Below are 17,870 nucleotides of genomic sequence, written 5' to 3'. Positions count from 1 at the left end.
AAGATGCTATAAAGCTCCTTAAAACCTTAGTCTTCTATGACATCTAAACCCTCACAGCTGCAACGTTGCTATTGGAAAATATCAAAGGCATCTTGTGATCCCTGTGCGCTCCTAAAAGTGCCCTGTGGTGTTACACTTTATGCACATTGAATTCAGGATTAAAAGTCAGTAGTTGAGTTCTCTTGAAGCAGAGCAAAATGGGATGAAGTGGTTTAGATTATTCTGTCACTGATGTATTGAATATGTGTATGCATGTGGGATTTAGCATTTCTAATTATATGTGAAGACAGGAAGAGGGGAAAAAAAGGATAAAAGTATAGTGTGGTTAACTTTAGATACATCTGCTTGTTTTAAAAAACTTCCCAACTGAGGTAAGCTGATCTTTACTGTGCTCTGATAGAAACTTTTCTGAGGATTGTTTGAGCTTAATATAAATAAAGAAAAGTGTATTTTTCATTGCACAGCATTTTTAAGACTTGAACTGAAAGCATGAAGTATTTGTTGATTTCCTAACCAATGTTCCCAGTCACCACTTTAATTTACAGCTAGGCTGGAGAGCACTTTGAAGCATGTGTGGTGGGGATGGGAGAAGAACATACTGGGTGATTGTTCTAGAATTTTGAGAGAAGACAAGGCAGTCTGCTGACCTCTGCTGTCTCTTGCTTGCAAGCTGTAATTCTTGCTGATATGAGGAGATGAATAAAAATTTGGATTTTCTGTGAGGTGTGGCTGTACACTGCTGTGGAAAATTTACTGACACAGACTAACTGAATGACTGTAGTTTTTGGAGATGTTTCCTTGCACAGCTGATTTTCTTGGCAGCTTCCTTTTTTCCCTTTTTTACTTCCTTCCAAATCCAGTAGTCCATCCAAATGGGATTGCTAATTGCATATTTGGTTTAATGATAGTCTTAAGGTGCTGGTGAGACTGGTGCCTTTGGGCTTTTCACCACACTTTAAGCTAACAATTGAGATTTGAAAGCTTATTTCAGGTTTTAGCTTTTTCTATCCATATTTATGCTACTCACAATTCTATTTTTATGCCCTTTTCTGACCTTTCTTGTGCAGGAGCATATTGAAAGTGAAAAGCTTCCACAAAAGCTCCTCTTTGGTAACTTCTACGGACTAGATGAGCTAAATGTTTTCTTTCAGTGCTCTAGAATGAGGCAAAGCAAGCATTGTTTGTTTTTTTATTTAACCAACACACACACAGACAAACACATACATTATATGGTTTAATGTGTTACCTAAACTTGGACTTGAGCAGCACTTTTTAAACTCTTTGAATGTTTATTTCAACAAGTTCCATTTTTGAAAGCTGATTTTTTAGCAAACCAGCTTTCATGCAATGCTGTTTGAGCTAATCCTGAAAGTAGCAGTCAGTGTGAGCAACTGGAGTCAAACAGAAAGATTGAAACACTGGAGTCTTCTGTCTTCAAAATGATTGCACCTGTAGGTGGTGGCTGCACTTCATAGCTCCAAGAGCAATGACTATGTGGTTTATCAAAATCTAGCTAGGACTTAAATTGCTACAATATTATGTCAGCTCTTGCTTTAAGAAACAGCTCATAGCTGTTGCAAGAGATGCTGGCTTGAGCATAGTTAAGTTTGAAAGGCTGGGTGTGTTAAATATTGCATTTACAGCTCTGAGCTGGAGTTTAGGGTGCTGGATGCATTGCAAACAACAGGGGCAGGGTTTAGCAAAAGATTGATTGCTATATGGAGGCTACACAAATAGTGCTAGAGGCTTACTTACTATAAACCTTGTGAAACTGTGAGTGTTCATCTGCTCTCTTTCAATGGCACTGAAAAATATAAAAGGTAGAAGATAAACTGACTATAAAAATTTCACTGATCAAGTCATATGCTGCTTTGGGTTCATTGGGTGTTTTGATTTTTTGAGAACCTCCATTTTTGGAAGTACATCTGCATTGTCTCTGCTCTTTTTTTTCCCCACAGATTTTGATGTGTCCAGAACATGAAATGGAGAGAGTAAACATGTACTGTGAAATCTGCAGAAGGCCTGTTTGTCATCTTTGCAAACTGGGTGGAAGTCATGCAAACCATAGAGTAACAACCATGAGCACTGCCTACAAAACCCTTAAGGTAAAAGAAAATATAATTGGACCTGGCCTTAAGGAGAAGAGTACTTCTGATGTGAGGGCAAACTCCCACTGGATAGAAGGCAGGATGTGTGTTTAGGAGACCCTGAACTAGTCTTGAGTCCTGTTGTTGTGCAACATTCATTAATGTATCATTAATGTGATATAAAGCATGTTTTAGAAGCTAAACTGTTTGCTATGATGCTCGAAACATAACTCCAGAAAGTGCTGTCATCTTATTTCAGCTAATTGTACTGCAGTACAGACAATGCAGAAGGTTTGAGCAGTTAATCAACTTTACAAACAAATTTTTTAATAGAAGTGTTCAGGTAGCTTGTGGTAGAGGACACTTGAGAAGTGCTTCTAACAAATTTGCATCTGAAATATCTGTTGATATTTGTGTATGTATCTTTGTATGTTTCTGAAGCTGCATAGCTGTTAATTTCCTAAGCAAAGCACAACAGAGAAGACTTGCAAATCAATTTGTTATTAAAGACACACCTACTTCCTCTTCTTCCTTTTCTTCCTCTCTTGCTCTCAGGAGGTAAAAAAAAAAAAAAAAAGACCAGATTAGCCTGACTTCTGCTCTTTGGCCTCCATACCAGTTTGCAAGGCTTTTCCTGTACAACTGCTAACTCTTGCAGCTAGGGAAGCACAGGGACAAATCTGTGATTTGAGCTACTCCTTTTTCTAGCAACTCTTACTACAAATGAGTTAATAACTATCAACTCCTCATAAGTTTAATGTCCTGAAGCCTCTTTTTCCCAGTTTTAGAGAGGGTGATTCCTGGGTGACTGGGAGCCAGCTGACCCTGTTACCTCTGATCCTTAGAGCCTGTGCCAGCAGTCTCGCTCACAGTTGCTTTGCAGTCACTGCAGGTCACCAAACAATTCTCCACAGGACTGCTGCTCATAACTGGTGTCACGATGTTGTCCCTGTGGCTAGATAAACTGAGGACTAGCTGGATGACCTGCTTGTGCTGGTTGTCACTTTCTGTGAGATGCCCTATTCTGGCTGTTTTACTTCAACAGGAGAAGCTTTCAAAAGATATCGAGTACCTCATCAGTAAGGAGAGCCAGGTGAAAGCTCACATCACACAGCTGGATCTGCTGCTGAAAGAAACAGAGGTAAGAGTGGCTTGAAGGTTGTATGGGGTTGGCCTATTACACAGGAAGGATTCAAAACTATTTTCAGTGAAGTGTTTCTAAGTTTGATTTTTTCAGTTAAGTAGTAAAACAATTTTTGAACAGTTTGTGGTAGACTAAATCACACATGGTAAAACCTAGTCCTGCCAGGATGGGAAGCAGACAAAGGGAAGTCCATTTTTGAGTGCTCCTGTAAATTGAAATAAAATAAAGCTTATTTGGTACCTTAACCAAAGTGGGTTAAGCATGGGGCATTTCTGTATTTATGATGATGCAGTATTTATGCTGCCTGTTTCCTTTGAAAAGGTCAGAATTAAGGGCAAAATCTTCCTGCAGAAGAGTCACATACAAGCCAAAAGTATGAAGGCAGAAGTATCATCTAGTACTGATGTGTTTTGATTACAGACTGCCTCTGTGTTTTGCAGTTCCTTTTATCCAGGACAGTATTTAGAGGTGGCACTATGGTTCAGAGGGTGTAAACGAGAAGCTTGGCTGGACCCTCAGGTCAGGGTGGTTAGGGAAGGTGGAAGAGCATCTAGCTCTTGGGCATGAAGACTTCAGAGACTGACATGTTTTTACAGTGCTTTTTCATGAGCTAGAGAGACAAATGTAATGCATAACTCGAGGCATAATCAGAGGAATGCTTTCCTACTCTTCATTCTCTGTTAAAGACAGCAAATGCTGAGGTGGTGTGCTGATCTCATTTTCAGTGCTGAATAGCATAACAAAGCTCATTAGTCTTAACTGTCAAATTAATTACTAGATTACTGTAATGTCTTGAACAGCCTTAAGTATGTTTCTATATAGTCACAGCGATGCAGAATCTGTCTGAAATGTCTTTTGTTTGCTCCTAGTGCAACAGTGAAAGAGCTAAACAAGAAGCATCTCAGAGTTTTGAGAAATTATACCATGTCCTGGAAGAGAAGAAATCTGCAGCTCTTAGGGCAATTGAAACCTCTAAGAATATAAGGCTGGAAAAATTGCAAACACAAGTGGAAGAATACCAAGGGCTCCTGGAAAATAATGGCCTTGTAGGATATGCTCAAGAAGTGCTGAAAGAAACTGATCCCTCCTGTTTTGTTCAAACAGCAAAACAACTTCATGTCAGGTATCTTAAATACCTTGTTTGAGGCACAAGTACTGTTCCAGGATGTCCATGCAGTTGTATTCTTGGGAGATGTTCCTGGTCATGTTCAGCTGGAATTTCTCCATTAGGAAACAACACTCAGGAGAGGAGTGCTCTTGTCCTGCCACAATGCCTAGCCTTGTTCAGTGGGACTGCAATGGGAGGATACTCTGTTTAGCTCCCCGACAAATTCCTTGTCTCAGAGATTTTATCAAGTATTTGCAAGTTAATCTAACAGGTCTCTTCTGGCTTTAGGCTCTTTGATCTTTGTGTTCTCTGCTAGTGCCTCACATCAGTTTGGTGCTTTGAACATAATCCTCCAAATTGTTTATATACTTTGCCAACTGAATGACTACCTGTTCATTATCTTTACACGGATGTACAAAAGGCCTTTAAATTATGCATTTGAGAATCTTTTTAGAGATTCTAGAGAAAATTTCTGGGAGACATCAGTAAGTACATGAAAGCAGGACTTTTTTTAAAGCAAAACTGACGCTCCTATCTCTCTCAGCCCCTAAATTATCAGGCTAGCCCAGAGATACGAGGCCTTGAGGGGAGGGACGTCAGGAGATGGGCAAAGATTAAAAAGAGGCTCTCACCCTGATGTGGTTGTCCAGCTTCTTTATTCCATGACATGACGGGGAAAGAGGGTGAACAGGAAGGGTCATGGCCTTATCTAGGCTCTCGACAGGGAGAGCTTCTCTGGCTCTCTATCAACCCCATCAGAGCAGGAAGGAAAGGACCAGACGTATCTGATCCCAGTCATAGGAGTCCCTGGAAATGGGGTAAAGCATATCCTGAGCGCACTATAACACCTCCCCCTTAGTTGTTTAACAAGGTTACAGGGATTCACTGGGCTCAATTTAACCCTGAGTATGGGTTTCCCACCACCTACAGTTGGTGGCATAGTCAGACCTCCTTGTGTTTGCCAACTCTATGTGGTTGACTTCTGAGGTAGAAGGTATGAGACCCTTGATAGCTTTGAAAATCAAGTGACGCAGGATCCCAAACGCCAAGGTTACAAGGAACAGAATAACAAGAAGTAATAAAATCGATCTAACAACAAATGTCCACCACCCCATAAATCCTCAGCCCTTGAACAGTTCTTCATTAGCAAGATGACAACTTGGATGGGGTTCATCACAGGGTTCAGTGGGAAGTAGGTTTTCTCTAAAAGGGAAAAACAAACATTTGGAGAATATGTTAAAGTTTCTATTTCTGCCAGAAGAAGTTCACGCTTAGAAAAATTCTCCTTCCATTCAGCGGCGTCTTCTCTTTGAATCATCAGCTGCTTGCTTCTCATCCCCTTCTGTCTGGCCTGGATTCTTGGGGACAAAAGGTTTCACCCATTTCTGGGGAATCCACCAAGGGCCTGAGGGAGTAGCTACATACGCATAGCCACGACCCCAGGTCAGGAGCTCATAGGGACCCTTGGTTTCCCAAGTTTCTGGATCCCTGATCAAGACTGGTGGACGCTGAGACAATTTGAACTGCTTGACACTGTTAAAGTGATGTACAACAGGTGGACTCGTGTTTTCAAATGAACAGTTCAGAAAACTGATGGTAAACATGGCTTTACAGAGCTTCTCCTGTGGAGACATCCACGGAGCTGAACTGCTCTGTCTTTTCAATACCTGCTTGAGCGTCTGGTGTGCACACTTGACTACAGCTTGACCTGTGGGGGAGTGGGTGATGCCAGTCTTATGTTCCACTCCCCACTGCTGGAGAAATTCCAGAAACTCCTTGGATATATATGCTGGGCCATTATCTGTTTTGATTGTTTTTGGAACCCCCAATACTGAAAATGCTTGCACTAGGTATTGTTTGACAAATGCAGCCCTTTGTCCTATATGAGCAGAGGCATACACTGCCCCTGAGAATGTGTCCACGCTTACATGAACGCATTCAAGGCGACCAAAACTCTGAATGTGCCTGCCATACCTCACAGCTGCTGAGGCCCCTGGGGTTTACCCCCATGCCCAACGATGGCACAGCCTGGAGCTGGCAGTTGGGACAGTTGGTCACAATGGCTCAAGCCTGACTCCATGTTAGCTGGAACTGTTGGATCAGACCTGGCACATTCTGATGGTAGTGCTGGTGACTCAGCTTTGCCTGTTGGAAGACATCAGGGAGACGTGCTTTTTTGACTGGTGCAGCAAGGGAATCTGCTTTGTGATTCCCCTCTGCAATCTCACCTGGCAAATCAGTGTGTGACCTCACATGCATCACAAAGTATGGATGCTCTCGGTGAGAGATTAAATAAATCAGCCTTGAGAGCAATCTGAAGAGATGTTCATTCTCTATTTTTCTGAGCACAGCCTGCTCCACCCTGGGCAGTACTCCTGCCACATAGGCAGAGTCTGTCACCAAGTTGATTGGCTCAGAAAACTTCTCAAAAGCTCTCAACCACTGCAGCCAGTTCAGCCACCTGGGGGGTTCCCTCCACAAGCTCAACATCAGCTTCCCAATGCTGAGTCTGTGGATTTCTCCAAGTCGTCACCGACTTGTGGGAAGCCCCAGATGCATCTGTGAACACTGTGAGAGCCCTGAGTGCCCTCCAGCTCCTTTTCTCTCAAGGAATAACGTGGAATTCCTCATTGAACAAATTGTGAGATGGGGCATGGACTGATATTTGTCCCCTGTAGCTGTCCAGAGATAACTGGAGACTGGCATTGCTCTGGAGCAAATGCTCAAACATCCCTTTGGTCAGTCTCTCAGGAGAGTTCCTTCCCTCCTCAGAAAGCCTGACTGGAAGGTGGACACATGCAAAGTCGCACCCTGCTAATTCACACAACCTCACTCTGGCCTTCTGAATCAGCTTTGCTATCAGCTCTTGTGGATTGGTGATGGTCTTGGATCTTTGGTGTGAGAGGAAAACCCACTCTGTGATCAAGAGTGGGTTCTTCTGCCCCTCAATACGTTGGAAAATCAACCCATGCAAGTGTGGCAGCTTTCCTAGAACAATGAACTAGAAAGGCATGTTTGGGTGACATGGATGTGCCTGCCTTTCTGACAAAGCCTTCTGTGCCTTTTCAATTGCTGTCTTTGCCTCTGGGATCAGCTCCCTGGGGGAGGCCAGCTCCCTCTCCCGCTTCAATAAATTGAAGAGAGGGTCTAGATCCTCATTTGTGAGGCCTAGCCAGGGCCTTACCCAATTCAAAGACCCACACAGTGAGTGGAGGTCTGCTAGTGTTCTGGGGTTGCAATTGATCTCCAATTTCTGAGGGACAATGGTCCTTGCAGATGTCTCCAGACCCAGGTATCTCCAAGGTGGCATCCTTTGAACTTTGTTTTTCTGCAACTGAAATCCAGCAGAGGTTGAAATCTCAACCACTAGGTCAACTGTGTATTGGAATACAGAGTCATTGGGGGCACACACAAGCACATCATCCATGTAGTGAAGGATGATGGCATCCTTTCTCTCTGCACGTACCAGACACAGTAGTAAGGTGAGGCTACGTACTGTTGGCATATGAAAGGACTGGATTTTAGACCTTGGGACAAAACTTTCCAGTGATAGCATTTCATTGGGGCTTCCCAATTGATGGTGGGAACCAAGAATGCAAACCTCGGGGCATCTTCAGGGTGTAATGGAATTTGGAAAAAATAGTCCTTGATATCTAGGACAGCCAATTGTCAATCTCAAGGGAGCATTGCTGGACTAGGCATCCCTGGTTGGAGTGGACCCATGTCCTCTACAATTTTGTTTATTTCTCGGAGATCGTCAAGCAATCTCCACTTGTCCTTCCCAGGCTTCTTTATTACAAAGACTGGGAAGTTCCAAGGGCTGTCTGTCTCTTGTATGTGTGCTTGAGCCAATTATTCCTCTACAAGTTTTTCAAGCACCTCAAGAAATCCTTAGCCTCAGTTATTGGTAATTGATAAAATGTTTTTTCTGCAGCATTATAGATTTTATCTAAAACCCACTCAGCACTCAAGTTTGTTTTTCTGGACAATGCCAGTCACCTGTGCCACATAGGTGATCTATTGTAATAGGGTTACCATCATTGTCATGGGCCTCACTGGGTGTTTGCTGTTTCTCCTTTAAAACTGCTGTTAAAGCCAACTTCCATTTATTTTTCCATATCTCATATTCAGAAGGGCTTAGTAAACATTTAAATAAATCAATACTATCTTTCGGTACCATCTCATTTGTATTAAAAATTGCCCTCATCATCCCTTTGAATCTCGCTTGATCTCCCAAATTCTCTCTGTATTTTACAAATCTCTCTTTTGTCTCTATATGGTAGTGGTTGATACATTCTGGTGCTGTTTCTCCTACCTAGGTATACAACAGGTGCTACAGATGGCATTAATTCATTTCCAATGTCCATAGAGGCAGGAGTGTTTCTCACGCCCATCCCCTAGGTCCTGGTGAGAAGCAGCTCACATGCTCTCTCCCGGGCTGCCGGTGCCACGGGGGAAACCCGTGCGCCGCTGGTGCTGTGGGCTGGACTCGGCTGCCCCTGGCATGGTCCGGGCTGGGAGCTGTGTCAGGATCGGCCCCTCCCCTGCTCCTGTGGCAACCCAGAGGGAGGCTTTGATGTGGAGGGTGGGGTGATGCTGCTGGAGGCCAGAAGGGGTTGGGAGAAAGGTGGGGGGCTGGGGGAAGGAAGGGATTTTGAGAAAAAGATTGGAGCACATGGCCGCCACCATTATGCTGCTGTGTGTGTCTCAGAGACCCTGCCACATCCCCAGGGCTCTGGGAAGAGAACCTTTCACTTTTGGAGAAGTCTGGACTATATTTCTCAGAAGAACCAGGTGTTATAGGGGGATAGAGGGTGGGTAAGGCGATATCAGGGCTGGTGGATAGGAATGGGGAAGAAGGTTAGTCAGACTGTTAGTCTGTGCCTGTATGCTTTTTTCTGCTTCTAAAACCTGTTCTCGAGCTTGTAAAAATATCAGAATAAATAGAGAAGCTTTATGTTCACCATTTTCAACTTTTAAAGTTAGTATCTGTCCAATTTAGTCCCAAAATGAGATTGAATTCATTTCCTGCACAGTGAAATCTGCTATTTCTTTTGTTGACCAGCATATGAAACACAGTAGAAGCTTATTTGGGAATGTAACATTGGTTAAAATATTGTGAAGGTGTTTTAATGTGCTCTTTTGGTCCACCAATAATTTTGCACCCATTTTTTAATCGTATTGGTGGACTATCCACCACCAGACTCTAACACAGCACGAGTTTTTGAATTCCCTGGTCTTAGAACATGGGAAATGGCACTGGGGGGCAGGGGGGCACCTTGCCGCCAGGGCGGCTCCTGCGTTTTTCTCGGCTCCCCTGGAGTGCAGAGTTTCCCTGCTGCTGTCCCAGGTTTAGATACCCCCTCCCACGGGTTCTCCATCCCAGGAATGTGGGCTCTCTCGGTTGGAGCGGCTACTCCGCTATGATCCCCAAGCCTGCCTGTTCCAAGCTGCGTGCACTGGCTCCCAGCGTACCCCCACAGGCAGCTTCCCACGGTCACTGTGGTAACCCCCTCCCAGCCAGGTACACTCCTGGGAAAATGCAAACCGAAGAGGTTCTTACCAATCCTGTGAACCGTAGGGTCATGCATGGAATCGTCTGGGGTCCCAGCTCCAGCCAGCTCGCCTGGGATGCTCAGGCAGGGTCCTGACTAAACCCTGTCACTCAAAGCTACTGAAAAGCAGCTGAAGCAACAGGGTAGTTGACTTTCCCAAAGAGCTTTTGAGACCCCTAAAATAAGGGCTCCAGCTCCTGCGTGGGCTTTTAGCAAACACGTTGGGGGCCAACTGATGCTCCTACCTCTCTCAGCCCCTAAATTATCAGGCTAGCCCAGAGATACAAAGCCTTGAGGGGAGGAACATCAGGAGATGGGCAAAGAGGCTCTCACCCTGATGTGGTTGTCCAGCTTCTTTATTCCATGAGATGAGGGCGGAAAGAGGGTGAACAGGAAGGGTCATGGCCTTATCTAGGCTCTGGACAGGGAGGGCTTTCTGGCTTTCTGCCAACCCCGTCAGAGCAGGAAGGAAAGGACCAGACGTATCTGATCCCAATCATAAGGGTCCCTGGAAATGTGGTAAAGCATATCCTGAGCGCACTGTAACACAAAACCTAGCATTTTTACTTTAAGGAATGTCCAAATTCAATTGCCTTTTTTTTTCTTGTGCTATCCTACTTTTGTGTTTTCAGAATCCAAAAAGCTACTGAGTCTCTGAAGAGCTTTAGGCCAGCAGCTGAAACCACTTTTGAACACTTTGTGGTGGACACTGCCAAGCAAGAAGACATCCTTGGTGACCTGTCCTTCCATTCCAATGGTAAATTCTGAAAGCATTAGGTCTTTCTCAGGTTTTAGCTTTAAGGGCTTCTCTGGAGAAAGCCAGAACTTGCATAGGGCAGCAGTTGCAGAGCTCGGGGTTGTGACTTGCATTGTTCCTTCTTTCCCCATGATTCAGAAAGCATTACTTGGCAGCAGTGTTAGTTTCAGCTCTCATAAATAAAGTAAAATGACATTTTCTTAAGTATCAGTTTGCACTGGCTTCAAAATATTGTATTTACATCACATTCAGTCCTTCTAAAAGCTTTTTATTACATAACAGAAAGTAATAGTTTTAAAAGCTGCCAGAAAAAAAAGTAAAAACAGAAAATAGGGGATTTGTTTTTACTTTCAAAGTAAAAACAGAAAATAGGGGATTTATTTAAGTGCATGAACAGAGAACTATCCTCATCTACTCCTTTTAACTAAGAGAGTCAGATTCCCCCCTTTAACAGAGCTACAGATCAACAAAGGGGTTATGTCTTTGTTTAAGACATCTTTAAAAGGCAGATGCTTTAAAATGAGTTTCCTCTTAACATAGTTTTAACCAATCCCTTTCCACCAGTAAGGAGAAACAAGTATGAGTTGATAGAAGTGAAAAAAATAACAGTTTAATAAAAAACCAAAATAGCAAAGGCCAAAATAATTGTAATTGTCCCTAGCTACAAAGTAGCTGAAATCTCACAGTAGCACTAATAGACTTGGAATACAATAACATTTTGGGTTACGCAGGACTGGTTGTATGGTTAACTCCAAAACAATATGTATCTAAATTTCAGAGCTTTTTTTTTCCTCATTTGTTTCAGGTCTAGAAATACCAGAAATCAATGAAGCGCAGAGCAGAATGTACAACAAAGCTCTAATCAGCTGGGAATGCCCTGGGAAGACAGAGTCAGCTGATACTTATGTTCTTGAGTATCATAAACTTAATAAAGAAGAGGAGAGTGTGACATGGCAAAAGACTGAAGTTTGTGGCAAGAGCAAAGTATTATCTGATCTTGATGATGACAGCAGCTACGCCTTTAGAGTTCGAGGCTACAAAGGGTCCATCTGTAGCCCTTGGAGCAGAGAAGTTATTATGCGTACTCCTCCAGCCCCAGGTATGGGGTTTCCTTATGTCTGTCAGTATTAAGAGCTGAAAGTAGTTTCCAATAGCTCCCAGATGTCTCCTACACTGTTACCAGTTTCATAAATGTTTAGAAGCATTGTTATAGATTAAGCAGGTAACATACAGAGACTGTTAGCTTGCATGACAATCCTGGTAGTCTTTAAAAGTGACAAATTCTAATGCCAGTATGATTTAAAATGTAGTTTATAAGTACAGAAGGCCAAATACATAACTAAGCAGAATTTTTTCGGATACTATTTTTCAGTTTTCAGTTTTCTTTTTGATGACAAATGTGGGTACAACAATGAACATCTCCAGCTGAACCCAAGAAGAACCTCGGTGGAAAGTAGGGCTGGATTTCCTCTGCTTCTGGGATCTGAGCGCTTGCAGGTTGGATGCTACACAACCCTGGATTACATCATTGGTGACACTGGGATTGCCAAAGGGAAGCACTTCTGGGCTTTTACTGTGGAAGCCTATTCATACCTGGTGAAAGTGGGAGTTGTTCCTAGCAACAAGATACAGAAATTGTTCCACAATACCCATGATGTGACCAGTCCAAGGTAAATTGCGTAAGAGGATTGCTTTTTAAAAAAGTAAATGAAGAGCAAGTCTGTTCTCAGTTAGTATGCAAGGTGAGCTAACCAGTGAAAAGTTTGAAGGATATGGTGTAAGCAGGTTGTCCCATTATTAGCAAAAAGATGTCCTGATTATCCAGAGTCTTATTTTCTTTCTTTTTGGGAAAGAAGTCAGTTTCCTGTAGATGCCAAAGAATGTCAGTTAAAGCAAGAAGGTTAAAAGTAAGTTTTAAGATTGAATGCTTGAATATCAGTAGCAAGGCTCTGCCTTAATTCCCTTAGCATGAAAGGTCTGGCAGCCTTTCAGAGGAACAGTATTCACTGTGCATATTTGTTTTTGCAGTAGCTGTGTCACAGTGGATTCCAAATCACTGGCTTACGCCAAGCTACATGCTGGTATTTGAGCGCTGCTGAGCACAAGCTAAAGTATAGTGCCAATAAAAAGATTTCTGTCTCACAATTACAGTTGTAGCAAGTCTGGATGTGTGTAGAAACTGCATGGAAGGGAGGCTATCTTCTGGGGACTCTTCTTCAGAAATTCAAAAAATTTTTGGCTTCTTCAATGGAAAATGTGTCAGCACAATCTTGAGTTACTTAAAGCCAGATGGAGCCATTTGCAAAGTGAGAAATTAGATCTAAATTTCCCGATTTCTTTTTCCTTCTCCACATAGATATCTGTAAAATTTTAGCAGACACAGAAACAACTGCCCTCACAAGCATCCCAAAACTGAAATCCTAAGTAAGGAATGTCTGTACTGAAGAATGTGTGCTTCTGCATGTGTCTTTATCTGGGGACAGAGGTGGAGGGAAAAGCATGTAGACTGACCAAATATGTCTGCAGACTCTTCAGTAACTGTCTGGGAAACTGTTCAGGGAATTCTTCAGACATGGCACGTTAAAAAAAAGCATCCAAACTTAAACCACTAAAGCACTACCTTTTGTTTTGTGAATTTTACAGATACTGTAACATAGCAGCATCATGGAAAACTCACAGGACATGTTTCTTGTCTGTAAGGACTGATCATTATTTGCTAAATCACTTCTCAAGTTAACTAATTTACTGTACCTGTAGGTTCATTAATTATTGCCTAGCATAAGTATATTTAGATACATCCACTCCTTAGTAAAGCCTTCTGTGGTCTTGTCCTTATTTGAGTTTAGCTGTTATTAATTGTTTGAAGTAACCCAAGTGAGTCTTCACCTACTAAGTGCATCTTCCTTCCTGGCTAAAGTGTGTATCACTGGTGTAAGCAAAGCCTGGTGGGATGAGTGCTGTGACTGTGGTGCCCTGCTGGTTACAGGCTCTTCAGAGGGACAGGAGGACAGATGAGGTGGGGGTGGTGCTGTCTGTAACATAATGTCTGGACAGCTGGCAATGCCACACGTGAGAACCTCTGGGTAAGGATGAAGGGTGAAACAGTGGATGTCATTGTGGGAATCTACTACAGGCCACAGAGCCAAGATGAGGACACTGATGAATTATTCCTTAAGGAGCTAAGGAATAGCTCTACATCAGCCACCATTGTAGGGTGGTCCTTGTAGGGCACCTCAGCTTGGCAGATGTTAACCAAGAGCACCACACAGATGAAACAAACAGGTCCAGAAGAGTCCTAAAACACCCAGATGATAATTTCTTGGTTTGGGTACTAAGGGAGCCAGCTGAGAAAATTGCTCTCCTTGATTTTCTCCTTGTCAACAGAGAGGATCTCGTGAGCAAAGTGGAGATTAGCAGCCATCTTGGCCACAGCAACCATGAAGCAATTGAGTTTAAAATCTCTGTTGTCAGGAGGAGAAGTGCCAGCAAAACTTCAACTCTGGACATGAGGAGAACAAACTTCAGGCTGCTGAGGGTACTAGTCAGGAAAGTCCCCTGGGAGACCACTACTGAAGGCGCTAAGGTCTGTCATAAGTCAAGCAGGAGAGAAGACTGGCTTGGGTGAGAAGAGACCTTCTAAAGCTAAGGAAAAAAAAAAAAAAAAAAAAAAAGAAAAAAAAGGGGATATGGCAAATGGTAGCAATGTTGGGAAACATGGGAGAAATAAAGAGATGCTGCTGGCAAATGGTAGCAAGTTTGGGCAACATGGGAGAAATAAAGACATGCTGCTTGACATTTGAGGGAGAAAATCCATGTGGTCAAAGCCCATCTGGAGTTGAAGCTGGCCAGAACTCTGGGAAACAATAAAAAAAGTTTTTAAAAAATATGTTAATGGCAAAAGGCAGTCAGAAATAAATTTATGAAGAAGATTATTCTGGGAATTACTGAACAACACCTGAAAGACAATGCAGTCACCAGGGGAAGGTCCTGCTTGAAAAAATTACTTTTCTTTCATGACAAAGGTAACCATTGAGCTGACCAAGGGAAGTCAGTTGGTGTAACCTCTTTTAATTTCAGTAAAGCTTTTGATGCTGTGTCTCCCAGGATCCTTCCAGACAAACTGTTCAGCACACATCTGGATAAACATAATTGCGTGATGGGTGAGCAGCTGGCTCATATTTTGGGCAGAAAGGGTTTCCGTGAATGGGGTGACACCAGATTGGTCACCTGTCACTAGTGGATGTCACTAATGGAAGCCAATGGATGTAATATTTTTGCACTTTATCAGAGCTTTTGATACAGTCTCTCTCACAGTATCTTTTCTGGATAAGCTATCTAGTGTTCAGCTGGATAAACACAGCACGCAAGGGATAAGCAACTAGCTCATCCAGGCACAAAGGGTTACAGTGGCATCAGACTAGTGACCTGTCACTTGGGGGATTCCACAGGGCTCCATCCTCAGCCCTGTGCTCTTTGTCTTCATAAATGGCTTGGACTCAGAACTAGAAGGGATACTGAGTTCACAGATGATACAAAACTGGGAGGAGCAGCTGACTCCCTCAAAGGCAGGCAGGCCCTGCAGAGACACCTTGACAAATGAGGGGACTGGGCAGGCACCAGCTCTATGAAATTCAACAAGGGAAAGTGCTGGATTCTGTACCTGGGATGGGGCAACCCTGGATGTACAGACCAGACAGGGAATGAGAGGCTGGAGAGCAGTGTTCTAGAAGGGGACCAGGGAGTCCTGGTCAATGGCAAGTTGAACTTGACTCAGCAGTGCTCTGGCAGCCAAGAAGGCCCCCATGTCCTGGGGTGCATCAGGCACAGCATCACCAGCTGGGCAAGGGAGGGATTGTCCTGCTCTGCTCTGCACTGGGGCAGCCTCACCTCGAGTGCTGGGGGCAGTTTTGGGTGCCACAATGTAAGAAGAACATTGAGCTGTTAGAGTGTCCAGAGAAGGGCCATGAAGATTTTGAAGGGTCTGGAGGGAAAGCCTTATAAGGATCAACTGGGGTTGTCTTGTGTAGGGCCAGGACTTGGAATTCAGTGTTTTTTGTTGTTTCCTTCTAATTCAGGATATTCTATGATTCCATGATTTTTTTAACCAGCCAAGGTTTTTTTGGGTGATTATGTAATGTTGCTTATCTCACAGAAATGTTCTTCTCCCATTCACATCACTGATCCTGCTTCAGCATTTGACAAAAGCACTTGCTTTTTTCTTTTTTTTTTTTTTGTATTCCAGATACGAGCAAGACAGTGGTCATGATAGTGGGAGTGAAGATGCCTTCTTCGACTCATCGCAGCCTTGCACACTGGTCACTTTAGGCATGAAGAAGTTTGTTATCCCTGCTACACCTGCTGCTCCTAAGGATCCAGCCAGCAGAATCCTTCCCCTGCCATCATGCTTGGGCATTTGCCTTGACTGTGACAGAGGCAGGGTAGGATTTTATGATGCAGGCCGTATGAAGTGCCTGTATGAATGTGAGGTGGATTGCTCTGGCTTAATGTACCCAGCGTTTGCTTTAATGGGCAGTGCAGCAGTGCACCTTGAGGAAGCTGTCACAGCCAAGTACAGGGAGTACCATGACGACATCTAGTACATGAATCTCTTCCCATTGCTGTTCTGAGACTGAAAATGAAAGCAGAAGAATTCTACCTTAGCTTTTAGTCCTGATAAATTATATTCTACTTACGTGTTGCTCACAAGCCTCTGGCCTGTGATTTTTAAAATAAATGGTCCAGGTGCTTCCTGCACCAGATGAATTCTCCTGCCTTTCTTGTGATCTGTGCAATGCTATTCTCCATAGACTTTTTTTCCTGGGGGAAGCAGGAAAGAAGTCTGACTAGCAACCAAAATTTACTTTTCAGGACTAGCAACCAAAAATTACTCTTTGGGGTAGAAATCTGCCTTTTATTTAACTTAAGTCCTTAAATAGTTGGTTTTGTATTTAATGAATTCAAAGCTTATGGTGTGTGATTGCCATTTGACGCTGTTGAGGCAGGGCGGTGTGAAAGGACTCCACATCAGAAGGTTTGAGAGTAGAACTCTGATTTATTTCAAATACATCTCTCTTTTATAGAGAATATTGTCTAGACGCATTTTATTGGTCCTAGACTAAAAACATCTCACTTCATTGGTGTGCAGTGAATGATGCACAGTGGCAGACCTTATCTATAAAGAATGTGAACAAGAGAGATAAAGAATTATTTACATTCTTTCTCAACTGTTTCCCAGGCTTCTGCCTGGTTAGAAAGCTTTGTTTTCTCTCTGACTGAACTGAGAATGTCTACAGCCATTCTCCTTTTAAGAAATCTGCCTGAATGCCTCTACAGGGTTAGATGCTTTCCAGTTACCCCTGAGCACCAGTTGGGCCTTTCAGCACAGAATAGCATATAGAACTATAATATGAAAGAGGAAGAAATTAGAAATGGTGTTGAATGTTTAACTTATACTTGGAATGATGAAGGTAAACTTAATTCTGATTGCATGTTGTATACCCTTAATGTGATTGTAAGTTAAAATGCAAGTTCTGACACTCAGTGTCATATAGTTGGTGGCATAATGGTAAGTTCCTTTATTCTTCCAGGCTTTTACTATAAGCTATCTAAAAGAAAGTGCAATTGTACCTTAAATGTCAGAATCTGGAGTCAAAAATCAGAAAGGTTTGCATGTGTGAATAATAGTACCTGGTATTTAGGCAAAGCAAGTGAGTTGCTGACATGAGTAATTATATGTGAATTAAAAAAAATAAAATCAGGTATTTCTTTTAACATTTGCTTTTATAGGTTAATTTTTTAAAATCTAGTAGCAGCTTGAATTTTTCTTAGTAAGAATGTTAAAAATGCACTGGTTAAGTTTGGAGACCTAATTTCTGCCTTAAAGGATGTCTCCCTTCAAATTTCAGTTCCTCTGATGTTAAAAACTGTATCACACAGTAGTTTTTCACAGAATCATATAGTAATGGGAACAGCTTGAGTTGGAAGGGACCTTTAAAGACCATCTAGTTCCAACCCCCCTTGCCATGGGCAGGGACATCTTCCACTAGACCAGGTTGCTCAAAGCTGCACCAAACCTGACCTTGAACACTTCCAGGGATGGGGCATCCATAGGTTCTCTGGGAAACCTTCTTCAGTGTCTCACTACCCTTATTGTTAGAAATTTCTTCCTTATATCCAACCTAAATCTATCATCTTTTAGTTTAAAACCATTGCCCTTTGT

General features: G+C 42.8%; 1 protein-coding gene across 2 annotated transcripts in view; it reads left to right on the top strand.

The window, feature by feature from the left end:
• Window positions 1–17,554, top strand: part of TRIM36 (tripartite motif containing 36) — a 37,077-nt gene extending 19,523 nt beyond the window's left edge. For both annotated transcript variants that reach the window (XM_021524999.3, XM_021525001.2), the window contains exons 5-11: window positions 1,959–2,105; window positions 3,133–3,228; window positions 4,101–4,354; window positions 10,527–10,651; window positions 11,457–11,750; window positions 12,024–12,321; window positions 15,894–17,554. In XM_021524999.3, coding sequence (XP_021380674.1) covers window positions 1,959–2,105; window positions 3,133–3,228; window positions 4,101–4,354; window positions 10,527–10,651; window positions 11,457–11,750; window positions 12,024–12,321; window positions 15,894–16,248 — 1,569 coding nt within the window. In that variant the 3' untranslated portion in view covers window positions 16,249–17,554. The remainder of the gene's footprint in view (window positions 1–1,958; window positions 2,106–3,132; window positions 3,229–4,100; window positions 4,355–10,526; window positions 10,652–11,456; window positions 11,751–12,023; window positions 12,322–15,893) is intronic.
• Window positions 17,555–17,870: the final 316 nt, after the last annotated feature.

Source organism: Lonchura striata, chromosome Z, assembly GCF_046129695.1.
Source record: "Lonchura striata isolate bLonStr1 chromosome Z, bLonStr1.mat, whole genome shotgun sequence".
NCBI classification, from domain to species: domain Eukaryota; kingdom Metazoa; phylum Chordata; class Aves; order Passeriformes; family Estrildidae; genus Lonchura; species Lonchura striata.
This window is presented reverse-complemented; position numbering and strand designations above follow the sequence as displayed.